Source organism: Rousettus aegyptiacus, unplaced genomic scaffold (genome assembly GCF_014176215.1).
Source record: "Rousettus aegyptiacus isolate mRouAeg1 unplaced genomic scaffold, mRouAeg1.p scaffold_m13_p_6, whole genome shotgun sequence".
Lineage (NCBI taxonomy): Eukaryota > Metazoa > Chordata > Mammalia > Chiroptera > Pteropodidae > Rousettus > Rousettus aegyptiacus.
The window spans coordinates 33,813,254-33,830,068 of record NW_023416309.1 but is presented as its reverse complement, the minus strand read 5'-3'; the positions used below and the strand labels follow the sequence as shown (position 1 = coordinate 33,830,068).

Below are 16,815 nucleotides of genomic sequence, written 5' to 3'. Positions count from 1 at the left end.
ATGACCTTCTATACTTACACAGGTTTTCTTTTTAGGACAGACATTTCTTAACAGGTGGTAGGATCAAGAGCAAATATTAAGTATAGGCATAACTAGTAGTCTCAGGTATGAGACTGGGGATGCTAAGAAGGCAAATGGGAGAAAAACAGTATTTCAACAAAATAATCTGGATGCTTTTCTATAACTGCTGAATGTTTATAGAGAGAAAAAAAATTTTGTTTATTATATTTTATAATATAATATAATCCTAACAGCTAATAAAAATTGGTTTATTTAATGTGACTTCATTACTTTTGGGGCCAAATCTTACCTTTTGTAAAGCTGCCCATTCACAGATTACCAAAGCAACACTAATTCTCTGTAAGGCAGATTTGGAGTTCAAATGAAAGAGTAGTAACTGGCCAAGGGATTCAGCTGGTTTAATTTCTTGGGTTACTACATTTACACCTGGATCACAAATACAGCAACAAAGTGCTCCTAATAACCTAAGAGGGAGAGAAAAGAAGTTACTATAGAAATTATTTAAAGTAGTTTCTCCTTATTAAAGTTGTTACTTTTCCCAAGGATGACATAACTCCAATCTTATCTTCATAAAAATATACAAATCCTATTTAAGACTTCAAAAAATTAAAAGTTTTCTTACACTTAAATTTCTTCTTATTTTGTAACTAGTGTGATGGAGGAAGGACTGAGGAATCTTTGGATTAAATGACTTTTGAATTTATGAATACTCACTTGGCTGCCATCATTCTGGCTCGCATAACCACAAAATCCCTGGTGGCAGGGTCTTCCATGATGGTGTCTGCACCTGCAATGTACTCCTGAAGTACTTCTTTACTCTGGCTTTGGCCTTGGCGTACCTTACCACCTGTTTTTTCCTAGAGGAAATGAGGAAAACAAACAAATCAATAATTAAAGATTAATCATTTAATAGCAACATCAAAAATACTTTGTTATCTCAGTAAAAAAAATTCTTTTCACTAAATTTTAATGGATAAAAATTACTATGCATTTTGTAAAGATCCTAGTAATAATTTTTCTTAATGTTAAATCAATGAAATCACATTTATAATAAGCAATACAGATTTCTTACATGGTTACCATAATAACATCACAAACTGAACATACAAATATAGTATGTCCCTCTACACTTACTTTTGCTCTAGCTTTTACTTCCAGCAACATATTTAAATCAATAGGCATATGTGAAGGCTGCATCATTAAGCAAAGCCAAGCACCCATCCACGGACAAGCAGCTGCTACCACGTACTGAACTGAAGCCTTGTTCAATAATTCCATCCAAACCTACAGAGTGAAAGAGGAACATGAATGTGAAATTTTTCTAGTGAGGGCTACTAAAACCTAATACATTTATGGATACTAATTTGAAAAAATAATTCAGAATTACCATAGAGAATAATTCTAAAATTAAACATAGAGGCCTATTTTTAAAACACTGGGTTTTTTTTTGATAGGTTTGTATACTAAAAAAAGGAATTAAGTTTTTAAAAAAGGAATGCAAAAAATTTTCTTCAGTATTTTATGAAAGTCATTTAAAATAAAAGATACCCATAAAATTAAGTTGTCAAAATCTCAGTAAGTCACTGAAATCCTCTACATATATCATAAAACTCAACACTAATACAACACTATATTCAACTCACACTTCAAGATATAACAGCTCCTGATAAATATCCTCTGCTAACTTCAGAGGTGATAATACCCTAGTATAAATTAGGAACAGTATAAGTCTTAATTCATGATCTTACTCAACAAGGTACCTTGCTTGATGCCTAACATTAAATGGGATAGGACCAGCATACAGAAATAGCACTACTGCTAGTAATGAGCCACCTCAGAGGCCAATAATTCAAAACTAACTTAACAGGTTTTAAAGGAACAACAATGCCATTTCTCCCCGTAAATATTATTAACTATATCACATGGCTCTTCTTTAAAGATTCCAACACATAATCAATCTTGCTAAGTAAAGTGGCGGGGGTCGGGGGGATGAATAAGTTTCAACTCTGACAATCAGACTCTATATTACCAATAAATCCCAAAAGATGCTTTGTAGGATTAATAAGCATTCCGATAAGTAGTAAAATGAGTGGAGGAAAACAACCTTTTCTTCATTTTATTTTCTGTATTGAGACTATCAGAAAGTGCTTAAAACATGTGCATAGAAGGTCACATAATAAGAGAAAGCAGCATGGCCAATCGGGACTTAACTATTATATTTTCTTGTCTCACCTTGTATCTCCAGACTTTTCAAATCTCTGGGGTGATTTCCAATTTCTTAAAATCCCTGACTAATAACAGTATACGGCAATTCTAAAAATTTTTTGAAAACTGCCAAGTTACTGGGAAAAGGAGTACAGATATATTCACTGTGTACCTTGTGAATGAGGTCCAGAATTTCCTGGCTGCTTTCTAAAACACAAAACTGAAAAATGTGTCGCAGCATATCAGGCAGGATGGGTATAAGCCAAGATGAAGAGTTCTGAAAACAAAAACAGAATCAAAGTTATAGCACATAATTCCTGGATGATAGTTTATCTGAAGAATTGTAAGCCAAATAATAGAAGTATTACCATGAAAAGACTATATAGCTTTATCAAAAAGGTTTAACTAGTGATAAATTCTGACAAGATTTTAAAGCAACAGAACCATATATATTTTTCCAATGGTTTCGAGAAACTAAATGGCATATAATCACTGGAGAAAGTAGGATTATGCTTAACAACTCTAAATTTTGCTTGAAATAAGTTGGTATCATCTCTCACGTGGAAGCAGGCTCTAACCAACATCTCCTTGGTTATACTATATATCACTGTGTTGTCAGGGAAATTTGAAAGATGATCAGATTACTGCTGCTGAGCTGGATGATCAGTTTAAATTCTATTGTGCTCACCAATAATGCAAGTAAGGAATTATAAGATGATATCCAACCTAGAAAATTCTACTTTGAGTTCACTACAAAATCAAGGTAAAGGTTCTTAATCGATTTTGGGTCAGAGAAACTTTGAAAATCTAATGAAAACTATGGACACTCTTGGAGTATATTAGAAAAATACACTTACATACATATTTAAGTACAACATTTTGCTTTCAATTTCAGATGGTTGAGAGATTCCCTTAAGCCCAGGTTTAGCACCTCGATCTAAAAAATTTCTCAACAATTCAAAAGCCCACCCAAATGAAGCAATCAAATAGTGCCTAATCAAGTATCTGGTGTGTACCTAAAATTCTCAGAAAAGATCTCACATGTTGTCTATTGTTCAAATCATTACAGGCTCACTGAACAAGACTGACCAACAGAAAAATTCTAGTAACTAACTCACGGTTACTAGTATCACTACACCCCACCATAATTTTTTTAAGCAAAAAGAAAATGTTATCTGGAAGAGACTGAAGAGAAATTTGAAAGATTTAACTGATATTCTGGGAAGCCAGAAGTTCTAGGTATAATGATAACTTAGAAAGCTACCTGTAATTTTCTAGCCAATGGAAAACTAATGAATGACAATGATAGGACCAGGATTATATGGTCTCAAAATGGTTTGAAAGAAGTTTAAAACAGACAACAAAACCATCAACTGGGGGAGGCTACTCACTTATTTGCTATGCTTTAACTACTTTTCATTGAAAGGAAAAAAGAAGCTAAGAAGAAGAAAAGTTCTTTTTTTCTCTTCAGAGAGAATCAGAGACACTCTTAACAGAATTAGAAAAGCTATAATAGCAAGAAGCAAATAATTTAATATTACTCTTCCATAATCTCTTCTCACTCATGATTTCTCCCCTTCATGTTTACCAACTCTCTTAACCCACCTCAAACACCAGTACTAGAAATCCAAACATTTGCTTGTAAATCCCAAAGGCCACATCTATAGATGATTGCTTCCCTTATATTTATAATCAATAAATGTGATATAAATTATAGTAGTCTTCTCAGGACACAAGCTTACTCTAGTTTTTTGATCAAGATGGTAGAATAGGTAAACACTGTGCTTGTCTTCTCTCACAACCACAACAAAATTAAAACCAAATTATAGAGTAGCCATCATCAAGAGTCCCCTTAAGTTTAGCTGAACGTAAGTCCTACAACTGGGGACATACAGAAGAGGACCCCTCGAGACTGGTGTGCCTTGGCATGCTCTGTACCTCTTGATGAACATCCTCAAGCCCGATACTAGTGGCAGCCAGCTAGGTTTGTGGCTTGGCTTCTCAAAGCACCACTAAGCTCATCACCGATGGTGGCCATCTTGAGATTGTTTGGTGACTTTTGCCAGGCGGCTCCAGGAAGTGCACAGGTTACAGCTGAATTTGGCCTGCAGCGGGGACCCTCCCAGGAGGTCCTGGGGCTGGCACCAAATAGCGGCCAGCTTCAACCAGAGCTAGAGCACCACTGGGGCTACCTTGGAGGATGACACACCCAAAGAGCTGACTGGGCAGGCACCAGCACCCTGCTAAAATGAATCCTGGTATATATGTTCAGTCCCTCACTAGCCAGTTCTTACAACCAATCAGCCCAAGGGTCAATTCCTCCCACTGATGTGCAAACAGCAATCAAGGCTCAACTACAACAGGAGAGCACACACGACCCATACAAAAGACACACATGAACCACCCAGCCTTGGTAACCTGGGAAGACTGTGCCACTGGGCCCCAGAGAACATCTACTACATAAGACCACTCTACTAAGACCAGGTGCTTAGGAGCCTTACCTAATACATAGAAACAAACACAGGGAGGCAGCCAAAATGGGGAGACAAAGAAACACATCTCGAATGAACAGAACAATGCTACAGAAAAAGAACTAAACAAAATGGAGACAACCAATCTACCAGGTGCAGAGTGCAAAACACTGGTTATAAGGATGCTCAATGAATTTAGAGGAAGAGTAGATGAACTCAGTGAGAATTTTAACAAAAACATAAGAAACATAAAAATGGAGATAGAAATCATAAAAAAGAACCAGTCAGAAATGAAGAATGTAACAGCTGAAATGAAAATCCATTCGTGTCTCAACAATAGATCAGATAAAGCAGAGAATCAAATCAGCGATTAGAAGGGAGCAGAAAACACCCAATCAGAACAGCAACAAGAAAAAAGAATCCAAAGATATGATAGTAGTTTAAGGGCCTGTAGGACATCATGTATACCAACATTCACATCATAGGAATACCAGAAGAAAAGAGAGAGCAAGGAACTGAAAACTTATTTGAAAAAATAATGTTGAAAACTTCCCTAACCTGGCAAAGGAAATAAACATACAAGTCCAGGAAGCAAAGGAAGTCCCAAACAAGATGAACACAAAGAGGCCCAAACCACAACACATCATCATTAAAATGTCAAAGTTTAAACAAAGAGGGAAGCTCCAAAGTAGCAAGAGAAAAGCAGTGAGTTACCTACAAGGCAGTTCCTATAAGACTATCAGCTGATTTCTCAAAGGAAACTTTGAAAGCCAGAGGAACTGGCCAAAATATTCAAAGTGGTGAAAAGCAAGGACCTACATTCACCAAGATTACTCAATCCAGCAAAGGTCTCACTTAGAATTGAAGGACAGATAAAGAGCTTCCCAGACAAGAAAAATCTAAGGAGTTCATTAACACCAAGCCAGCATTACAAGAAATGTTAGAGGGACTTTTTTAAGAGAAGGAAATAAGATTAAAAATATAAATAATAAAATGGCAATAATTACATGTCTACAAACAACTGCTTTAAATATAAACGGATTGTCTGCTCCAATCAAAAGACGGTGGGTGAACTGATACGAAAACAAGACCCTTACATAACACTGCCTACATGAGACTCATTTCAAATCGAAAGACACACAGAGACTGAAAGTAAAGGGATAATTAAAGATATTTCATGAAAATGGGGGGGGGGGGGGCGGGAAGCTAGGGTAGCAATACCAATACCAGATAAAATAGACTTTAAAACAGCGGATACAAGAAGAAACAAAGAAGGAACCAGTAATCCCACTTCTGGGTATTTATCCAAACAAATCCAAAACACTAATTTAAAGGGATATATACATCCACTTGTTCACTGCAGCATTATTTACAATAGTCAAAATGTAGAGGCAACTTGGGTGTCCATCAAAGAATGAATGGGTAAAGAAGAGGTGGTGTATGTATGTACGTACACACACACACACACACACACACACACACACACACACACACACACACTGGAATATTATTGAGCCATAAAAAAGAATGAAATCTTTCCACAATATAATGAAATCTGCAACAGTATAAATAGACCTAGAGGATACTGAGCTGAGTGCAGTAAGACAAAGACAAATGTCATATGATTTCGCTTATATGTGGTATCTAAAGAACAAAAGAATGGAATAAAACAGACACAGATTCATAGATACAGAGAACATTCTGATGGTTGCCAGATGGAAGGGGGGTTAGAAGGATGGGTGAAAAAGGTGAAGAGATTAAGAAGTACAAATTGGACCCAAAGAATGAATGTACAACATCAAGAGTTAAGCCTAATGTAACTATAGACTTTGGTTGTTAATAATGTGTCAATATTGGCTCACTGACTGTAATAAATATACCACTCTGGGTTGGGATACTGATGGTGGGAGAAACTGTGTTTAGGGTGGGGGAGGAGGTATTTGTGCACTCCGTACTTTCCATTTAATTTTGCTGTGAACCTAAAACTGCTCTAAGAAGTAAACTCAATAAAGAATAAAAATTTCAAAATAGAGAGAAAAAACCAAAAGTCCAAATAACAAAACCCACCCCAGAACAGTATTTGAAAAATGCAAATTCTCTAGTAGCATAACAAAGTCTGCTTATTAAATAATGCAAGATAAGGCTGGGAAAACATCTATAGGTCAAATTTGGTCCACCTGAACAACTGTGCAAGTATGTTTTTAGATTATGGCTACAAAAATTAATATGGCGTTAGCTCACTATTAGTACATATCTTAAAAGATCACAAGGTATAGTTTGGCCCATCCGAGGTCAATCTGTCTCTTGCAAAACTAAAGTTGGCCCATCCATTTTCATTAATTTTGCACCTTTCAGTAGGCACTGATTTAGGGAGGTAAACTAATGCTGCTGCTTTGTATTCATAGGTTTGTTTAACTGGATTGGTGAGGGAAGAGGGCAAGTGGGGAGTGCAGTATTTTCAGTACTTTATAGATTATCCACTTGGGATTCCCCTCCCTACAAATTTTTTAAATAGTCAACGAACTTCTAGTATGTTGCTAACTTGGACTCTATTAATCAAAAATTTCTCCACTAATCTTAGGCAAAATCTGGAAAGCTTTGATAAATGTTTAGTATTAGTCTACATAGTGCAAACTAAAATACAGAAAAACTCCTACTACAGACTGTTTAATTCACCAGGTTTAAATTAACTATAATGTGGACCACCATAACTCAGTTATAAGTGAATTCATGTTTTAAGGGGGCTTAAATTTTTTTGGTTTGTATTAAATAGTTAACACAATAGTAGCACTTTATGTTAGTGTTAAATGTCGCCCCCATTTGTGAAAACTACAAAACAAACCCAATTTTATATTTAGACAATTTATAATACCTGTTCTATTCATTTGTCCAAGTAATACTTAATTGAAAGTCAGCTAAATATTTACATTTTGTCTCCCCTTTTGATATCTTTATAAAATCTGGCCAAACCTCAGTATGCTAATGTTCTCTAAAGCCAAACTCTTAGTCAAATCTATTCTTTTGGCCTTTCTTTCCTTCTCCCACTTATGCCTATGTTAAATTTTCATGCACCCTGGATTAAGCATACCTCAGATTCCAACTCAATCTCATGTATATCTTCCTGCTAAATATAAGAGTCATGCCGAAGTTTCCTTTTCAAATTAAAGTCAATACTGTATTAGTAGCTGAAATTTTGGAATGATTCAAAGTGACTGTAAAGCAAATGGAATGGGAAAATTGACCCTGTCAGCACAACATGTCTAAAAAAATAGATTAATTTCCAGAAGCATACCTTTCTAGATCATGGAGCCATGTTCTGGCTACAACAGTTAGTGGTTAACCAACACTAATTAATCCAGATATTCCCATAGTTTACTGATAAGACATATACATTCACAGATATGCACTTGCATGTATAAACACAGTCATAGGCTAAAGAGAGAATACAGAAAGAAAAAATAAGTGGTAAATTCATTCATTTTGATTGCCAAGCTGCTAGTTTAGGAAAGTTAAGCCTTGATTTTAAGTCATTACCCAACGAAACTGGTGTGGTTTACTTAAGAGCTCTTATTTCATGCTCCCCAAGAAGCCAGGCTTGCAAATACTTTCACATGTTAACACTACAAATAAAGGCACAGGGATGTGTCACAAAAATGTCCAATGGAAATAAGATTCATAAATAATTGCATTAACTATGATTCTATTTATTGAAAGGAAGAGGTTGAGAAGTTAGAAACTAAAACCACAATAGAGATCCTAGTAATTGAGAGGTAAGATTTATTTTTTCACTTTATACTTAACATGACTTCAGATTTACAATGGGAAAACACTTCAATAGACACTTAATTCATTTTGTCTCCTTGTAAAATTAACAACAGAAAGTCATCCAGAATTAGATGTGAATCTGAGCTGAGCTGCTTACTGTAAGCTGTGTAGCTACGTAAGCTTGGGAAAGTTTCTTAATTTTTGATCATCAGTTCCCTTATCTGCAAAACAGGAATGGGAGCAGCCACCCCATGTAATGTAATATGCTTACCAGTTACCAGTTCACAGTGCCTAACAGTTCATAACATAAAGTAATCCTTCAATAATAGCTTGGATTATTATTATAATTAAATATAACTCTTACATCCCAGAATATAAATAAGATTTCCAAATTGTTAGAAAAGAATCCCAGAAGTGTGTTAATTATTGTTTTTACAATTTGTACTATCGTTTATATTTGTATAGAATTAACATTTTTAAAGCACTTTCATATATATTATCTTATTTGACCCGTATGACTCTGAGAAAGGCTGGGTAGAGATTATCACCAGAAGTGTTAAATAAACTTGACCATGGTCATAAAGTTAACAAATATTAGAGCCAAGGTTAAAACCTAGACTCTCTGGGTTAAGGGATCTTTTCATTAAACCACTGAAGAGGAAAAATTGTGATAGAAAGCAGCTGAGAAAAGAATAAGGCAAGTTAAAGTGAGGTGAGGGTAGATTTTATCATCATCACATCTCTTGTCCAAATTCCCTGGAGCTAAATGTGTTTTCAAATTCAGGTAAGAGATCATGGACTTCATTACAAAGGAGTTTGCACATAGTTATGAATCAATCAATAATAACCACCATAATGATGTGAAAAGGAATGCAATAGCAGATAAAAGCAGCATAATGATGTGAAAAGGCACACAGCAACAGATAAAAGCATCAGACATGGTTTACTCTGATATCTTCTCAGAAAGCAAATAATGTTAGGATCACAAGATGAACAATTACTATTAAGTAGCCCAGGTTACATATATAAATAGACTCCAGATTATATATTAGAAAATAGTAGAAGAAAAGGTTGATAAGGGCCAAATAACAGAAGACTAAGAAAGACAGGAATTTAATTCTAATATATAAGTAATGACAAATTACTAGCCAGTCTGCAAGTAACTGAGGCTATGATCCCCCATATTATTCTTAGACTTAACTCAAATTCTCTTCCCTTTTAGAAATACTATGGCTGTGTTGAAACTAAAGATACAAGGCTTGGTTATAAACCCTAAGGAGCAAACTACCAGAAAAAGGAAGCAATATTTTTAATAAATATACAGAAAGAAGAATGAAGGTAAATTGGAAAACAGGTGATGTTCTAAGGGAATTATGACTTATTCTTAATATTCTGATTATAAAAATTTGAAGCAAATAAAGCATAATCATAATACCAATTACAAATTGTGAATTAATAAATGCTGTTTTATAATACTCTGCATTTTTTCTATTTAAAAAATTTCCCCAAATTTAAAAAAAAAAAAAAAAAAGGACCTGGGCAGTGGTAGTAAAAGTCTTCTAAAAGGATTTGGCTTTATACCATTAGTTGAAAAAACAGAAAAGAAAAATCAAACAAAAGTAATAAAGGATATATGTGGGTGCCAAAAGTGATAAGTATTGAGAGTGGTGATAAGTGCTATAGTTACAGTCTTCAGTGGGGAGGATACTGGAAAGCAAGGCTCAGGGCAGTGACGAATAAAAATAAAAGCGCAAAATAATCTATATGCATCAATATTAAGTTTCACTGACAGCATGATTTTCGGTAAAGAGATATTCTGAAGACAGAGGCTTGATAGAAACAAGAAGAAATGTCGTTAGCGATACTATTATAGAGAGAGATATGGGAAAATTAGAAATTTTTTTTTAACCTTATCACCTGAATCCTAATCTTTTAGCATGTAGTCTAGCCTTCAGTGCTGCTTCCTGACACCTCTCATATTGTGGTCTTCCGTTACTTAACTCTTTGCAGAGGTTGTTAAACTTACCATGTAAGAATCTTATCACAATCACACTGTAAAAACTTCCAAAGAACCAGGCAGGATATTTTAATTTCCCAAAACACCCTACATAAAATTTCATACAAATTTATTTAACAAATATTGAAGGCCTAGTGTAAGTGGTGACCAACAGGCCATAAATCACATACAAAAATAATAGAGTTCTGGTATAAAAAATAATAGAGTGGTCATCAATTCTTTATATATGCAATGGCTAAAGCCTTCATTTAAAAGCTAGTAAAGTCAAATTCAAAAGACAAAATAGAAAGCCATGGATAAAAAAACCAACATCACAGAATGTACAGATGTTTTCACAACCATATAATTTTAATAGCCAATGTCAACAATCACTGAGGGACTGAAAAATTTGGAAAGGGATTTGGAACAATCTTGTGATCTTATCTAAACTGTAAAAAAGTTAAAAAACAAGTGGAGACATCACATTATAAGGCTAACAAAAGTGAGAAAATACAATTGACAGTTGAGAAAAAAAACTAGCAAAAAGCAACTGAAAAAGGACAGTTCAATCACGGACAGAAGTGATTCTTGTGTATCTCAATTTCCCACAGTATACTACATTAAGCACAGGATAAAAATTAATGACCAGGAAATAATACTGTTGACTGATTTATCAAAAATTACTAACTTATGTTTAATATACTTTTAAAAAGATAATCAAGAAAAGTAAATCATTTTAATAGTCACCTGTTTTGATGTCAGAAAGTTAGGTTCTCATTACTTAGAAAATCCATTTATATAAAATACCTTATTCCTCAATAAGTAATGTTGACATTACTACACAATAAAAACCCACAAAAGTTAAAAAGAGTTTGCACATGGTTTAATCACTTTATAATGAACAGAAAGGCTTTTAAGAACAATGTGGGACTCATAGCCAAAATACACAAAACTTAAAATTAAAGAAGAAAATCCAATTTAAAAATGGGCCAAAGATCTGAACAGACACTTAACCAAAGAAGAGATACAGATGGCAAATAGGCATATGAAAAGATGCTCAGTGTATGTTAGGAAATTGCAAATTAAAATGATGAGATACTACACACTTGTTAGAAAGGCTAAAATCAACAACCTCGACAATATGAAATGCTGATGAGACTATGAAGCAGCAGGAACTCTTACTCATTGTTGGTGGAAATGCAAAATGGTACAGCCACTTTAGAAGACACTTTCTTATTTTTACCATATGATCCAGCATCTGTGCTCCTTGTTATTTATCTAAGTGCACTGAAGACTTATGCCCACAAAAAAACCTGCACATGAAATGTTTACAACTTTATTCGTAATTGCCAAAAACATGAAGCGACCAAGATACCCTTCAATAGGTGAATAAATGAACTGCAGTACAGCCACAACGGAATATTATTATTCAGTGAAAAAAAGAAATGTGCTATCAAGCCACAAAAAGACATAGAGGAACCTTAATTTTGTGTTGCTAAATGAAAGAAGCAAGTCTGAAAAGGCTACATAATATATGACTTCAACTACATGACATGCTGAAAAGGCAAAACTATGAAACAATAAAAAGATCAGTGGTTGCTAAAGGTTTGGAGGGAGAAAAGAGGCATGCATAGGTGGAGCACAGGCATTTTCTAGGGCAGTGAAACTGTTCTGAATGATACTGTCATGGTGGATACTTATCATTGTACATTTGTCAAACCCATAGAATCTACAATACAAAGAGTGAACTCTAATGTAAATTATGGACTTTAGTTAATAATAAGATATCAACATTGGTTCATCAAGTGTAACAGATGTACTAAACTAATGCAAGATGTTAACTATAGGAGAAACTCTGGGGGGACATATAGGAACTATGTACCTACCTTTTGCTCAATTTTTCCGTAAACCTAAAACTGCTTTTAAGTTAAGTCCGTTTAAAAAAAAAAAAAGTGCCTCCTATGTATTAAGGACTATTCCAATTGCTAGGAATACACCTAGAGCAGAATATTAAAATATTTCTGCCCTTGTAGTATATTCTTATGTGTTTACATGGTCACCATACCATTTCTACTAGGCCCAGTGTTCTCCTAATCTTTGGATATGTAGCAAGGGTAACCTGGTGGTCAATTTATTTTATAAAATTTATATAAATTTCAAGAAATTTGATAACTTCAAGAAGCCTAGCCAAAGTGAATTTAATACAGTACTGTCTACGGCCATGCCACCCTGAACATGCCCGATCTTGTCTGATCTTGGAAGCTAAGCAGGGTCGGGCCTGGTCAGTACTTGGATGGGAGGCCACCTAGGAATACTAGGTGCTGTAGGTGTAAAAAAAAATAATAAAATTAATAATAATAATAATAATAAATAATACAATACCTATAAACATTTAGGCAAAACTCACAAAACTAAAACAAAAATGAAGGGAAAATTCAGAACCATCTGTGCCAGTTTTGTCATAACAGCTCAAGCCTGATCAACTGAAGATTATAAAATAGACCTGATAGCTTTTCCTCAGAAGATTAGACAAAATCAAAAAGGTAATGCAAAACAAAATTTACAGATGTTGATTCACTGCAGTACAATACATCATGCTGCAGATTAAATTAAGTCTAAAGTAAGTGGAATATTCCTAATTCACAAAGAAATGCATGGTTAGTGAACACAAAAGCAACATTTATCCACTACTTTTTAAAAATCACTGGCTCAACTGTAGTACTTATAAATAAAAAGCATGATAGAAGAATGGATTCCTTATGATATTTCCCTAAATTCTAGTATTTTTGTTTGACTTATAAGGTTATTTTAAAAATAGAAATATGAAACCTTTTATAGACAGGGCAAGGACTCCCCGGCTCATCATTGATTCCATTCACAAACTGATATTATCTGAATGATTTCTGTAGGCATTTAAATGTATGACTCCTGAAGTATACTATCCTTGGAAATACCAGGCTCTTAAGATTGAGTAATCATTAAGAGGAGGCAAGTGCCTAGCAATTTCATCATCAGTCTTTAGAAGTACTGTAGAGCTTCAAATTTAGCCTTCTAATCTGGGATGGGTTCTGCCAACCATCCAATTATCAACCACAAAGAGCAAGTAAAGACAGGTCTTTGATAGGAAAAGACTATTCAATCTTTCATTCAACAAACATTTATTTACTGAGCGCCTCATATGTGTTGACCACTATTCCAAGTGCTAGGAATACAACTTAGAGCAAAATGTTAAAATATTTCTGCTCCTGAGGTAATTATATTCTTATGTATTTATATGGTCACCATACCATTTGTACTAGGCTCGGCATTCTCTTGATCTGATTTTTGAATATATAGCAAGGGTAACCTGGTCAATTTATTTTATAAAATTTGTATCAATTTCAAGATTACTATAGTTATTACTTCTTACCTGGTCCTGTGTTGACAATAACGTAAACAGAGTTTCCAAAGCTGCTCTTCGAACTGATGATATAGTGTGATGCAAAAAAGGCCAGACACGTGGAACTAAAACTGTGAGTGACTGCTGAATACTAATAAAGAAGACACAAGTTAATCTTACTTATTTTAGTTGAAATTCTGTTGATACATTATCTAAATATCATTTCCTTGTGGATCTAGTATCTTTTTTGATTAACAAATTCAAAAAATAAAATACAATTTTTATATGAACTTCCATTTAACATTCTCATTCAAAACTGTTACTATAGCACCAGAATAGCTAGAGCAAACACGGTCTTAAAGAAGAGTATAAATATTAATGTTAGGGTCTTCTATGGCACTAATGTCATAAATCATCTTTTATCACATTAGAACTTTCCACTATAACTACCCTCATTTTCAATCTGTTCTTACTCAAGAAAATGAGACATGTGTTTTAGCTGGTAGTCAGCCTACACAAAATCAGGATAGCTAATCCTTACTCCTTTCCTATGGTTAACCCCAATAGGTAACCAACCATTAGAAGCAACTAACTTATATCCCTCACAAATCTAATGAGGAAAAGGTTACCCTGATTCAGCATAACTAAGTTAAAAAAACTCAAATATCTTCCTTCTTTCAGATTAGGTTTTAAACAGGGACATAAGCAAAGCCACATCTAGGCTAACAATATGTACCACTGGATTCTTGTAAGACCCATGAATGACTTATGAAAGTTACTTGGCATGAGGAAATGATTCATAAGTAGCATTTGAAATACATACCTCTGTCGAAAAAGGCATGAATAAAAAAGAATATGTCAGTGTAATTATTTATCTATTCTTTTGGAGTTCCTCTCAGGAGGCCTATCTTTTTCAAATAGTAACAAAACACTATTTTCATTACTTAAAGGTTTATATAAATCACTTCTTACATTAATTTACGCATTTGGTACACACGCACATCGACAAAAGGCAGACTCAAAATATATAAAAGCATTATAACAGGGTCTTGTTAACAGTATAACTGTTCATGTTCCAAATGATACGCTCTATTTCTTCTTATATAAGCTGGAAAGAATCTGCCAAATATCACAATATATGAAGCAAATTTTCTAATAAAGCAATTTTAAAAAGATCAAAAACTACATTATTTCCCATTGAACAGAATTTTCACTACAGTCTTTCATTTTTACATTATGCAACTTTCCTGATACTGTTGTTGTTGTTTTTTTTTAATACCAAGTCCTTTATTTAGGGCAGGTGACAACAAACAATCAGTCCAAAACCCACAGTCCAAATCCACTCTACTTGGTTTTTTAAACAGTTTTATTGGAACACAGTCACCTTCATTCCTTTATGTATTGTCTGTGGCTGCTTTTGTGCTGCAAAGGCAGAACTGAGTAGTTTTGACAAGATCATATAATCCAAAAAGCCAAAAAATATCGTTATCTGCCTTTACAGAAAGTATATGCCAACCCCTAATTAAGGATAATAAAAAATTCACATTTTGCAGCTTGAGAAGGGCTTTCATACAGATTAGCTTCTGTATTCCATATAGCTTTTATTACTAATGAAAGCACCTGAAAATTAGGAAATACCATATAGACACTACTATCTCAATTTTTCTTTTCATTTGCTTTTACAAGCACTACCTAAGTACTACCAGTAGGTCAATATTATTTGAAACACTATATGTTTTTCATATATGTGATTTTTGCTGGAAATAGACTAACAGAGCCAAAAATCATTTATAATTAAATGAACATTCACTGAACACCCTCACTAGGGTAAGAACAATAATTAATTTTCTCATCTGTAATTTTTTTTAAAGTCACAGATGAATTTTTTCTTTGTAACTCCAAGGGTACTGTTAATAGAAACAGTAACATTCAGCAGCCAGTCTAAAAGGCAAGGAACACATTAATTAGCTAAGTTGCATTTCAAATATCAGGATAGGAAAGTAGGTGACACTTGATATTTCCTGATTTATATTTTTGGCTTTCCCTAATCTCTGTCTTTCAACACTATTATATTATTATGTGTTCCCTTCCTGATGAGTAATCCTCGATATTAAGAACAAGAGCTGAAATGAAATTACAAAGAACAAGTTCACAGGGGAGCAAATTTTGGAAAATGTAATGCTAATGTTCAATGATAATTCTATTAAATGTCTCTAAATTAGGCTAAAATTCTATATTCTATGGGTAGAGGTGAAAATAATATGTGATGATTGTATTTCTAAAGTTAATTATTATGGGAAGAATAAAACGAAGAATTCTATAACTTAAGTAATCTAAGGGTAAAAGAATATATAACCTATTCAAGTTCCTGCCTCAAATGTGCTGGTGGCTAGATAGTAAAGAAGAAAAGGCCTCCTGAAAACAGCAGTCTTTGGCATCCTCAACTTAACAGTACTGTTCTTAAAGGTGCTAGACTATTGTATTTTTAGGCTTAATAATCTTGAAATTTATGTAAACACTTTTTACTTTATTCCACTAACTAAAAATAATTACCTGCATTGCTGGACCTGAGGATAAGTTAACAGGGATGAAAGAAGAGTCATAATACTATTTGTTGAAGCTGTTAGATCATCTAGTTCCAGAAGTGCATCCCATAATGTATTTATAATGAAGGGTACCTATAAGATCAGTTATTAAGAAAAGTTATTAATTTTACACAAAATATTGATAAGCCATGCCAAATTGTGTCGCACGAGTCACTACTGATTCAACAATACATACAATACCAACTGGACCTTGGACAGTGCCAGTTTTAAGCAAAGTGAAGGAGACAATATTTGCCTTTAACAGTGCCCTACCCCTATTTTTAATGACACTTCTCTTCCTAATCAGACTAATAATGGGAGGGAGAACTCAGGAAATAAGATAATTAGTACTTTATTTTATGTAAGAAACTGAATTCTGATAATAATACAGTA

General features: G+C 34.0%; 1 protein-coding gene and 1 pseudogene across 4 annotated transcripts in view; one reads left to right on the top strand and one right to left on the bottom strand.

Moving 5' to 3' along the window:
• The window catches only part of BTAF1 (B-TFIID TATA-box binding protein associated factor 1), an 88,646-nt gene that overhangs the window by 34,449 nt on the left and 37,382 nt on the right, over positions 1-16,815 (bottom strand). For all 4 annotated transcript variants that reach the window (XM_016151288.2, XM_016151287.2, XM_016151289.2 and 1 more), the window contains 6 exons: positions 16,391-16,515; positions 13,868-13,988; positions 2,399-2,503; positions 1,156-1,305; positions 736-878; positions 311-485 (listed from right to left, as the gene is read on the bottom strand). In XM_016151288.2, the coding sequence (XP_016006774.1) occupies positions 311-485; positions 736-878; positions 1,156-1,305; positions 2,399-2,503; positions 13,868-13,988; positions 16,391-16,515 (819 nt within the window). The remainder of the gene's footprint in view (positions 1-310; positions 486-735; positions 879-1,155; positions 1,306-2,398; positions 2,504-13,867; positions 13,989-16,390; positions 16,516-16,815) is intronic.
• LOC118604511 lies at positions 12,670-12,788 on the top strand (annotated as a pseudogene).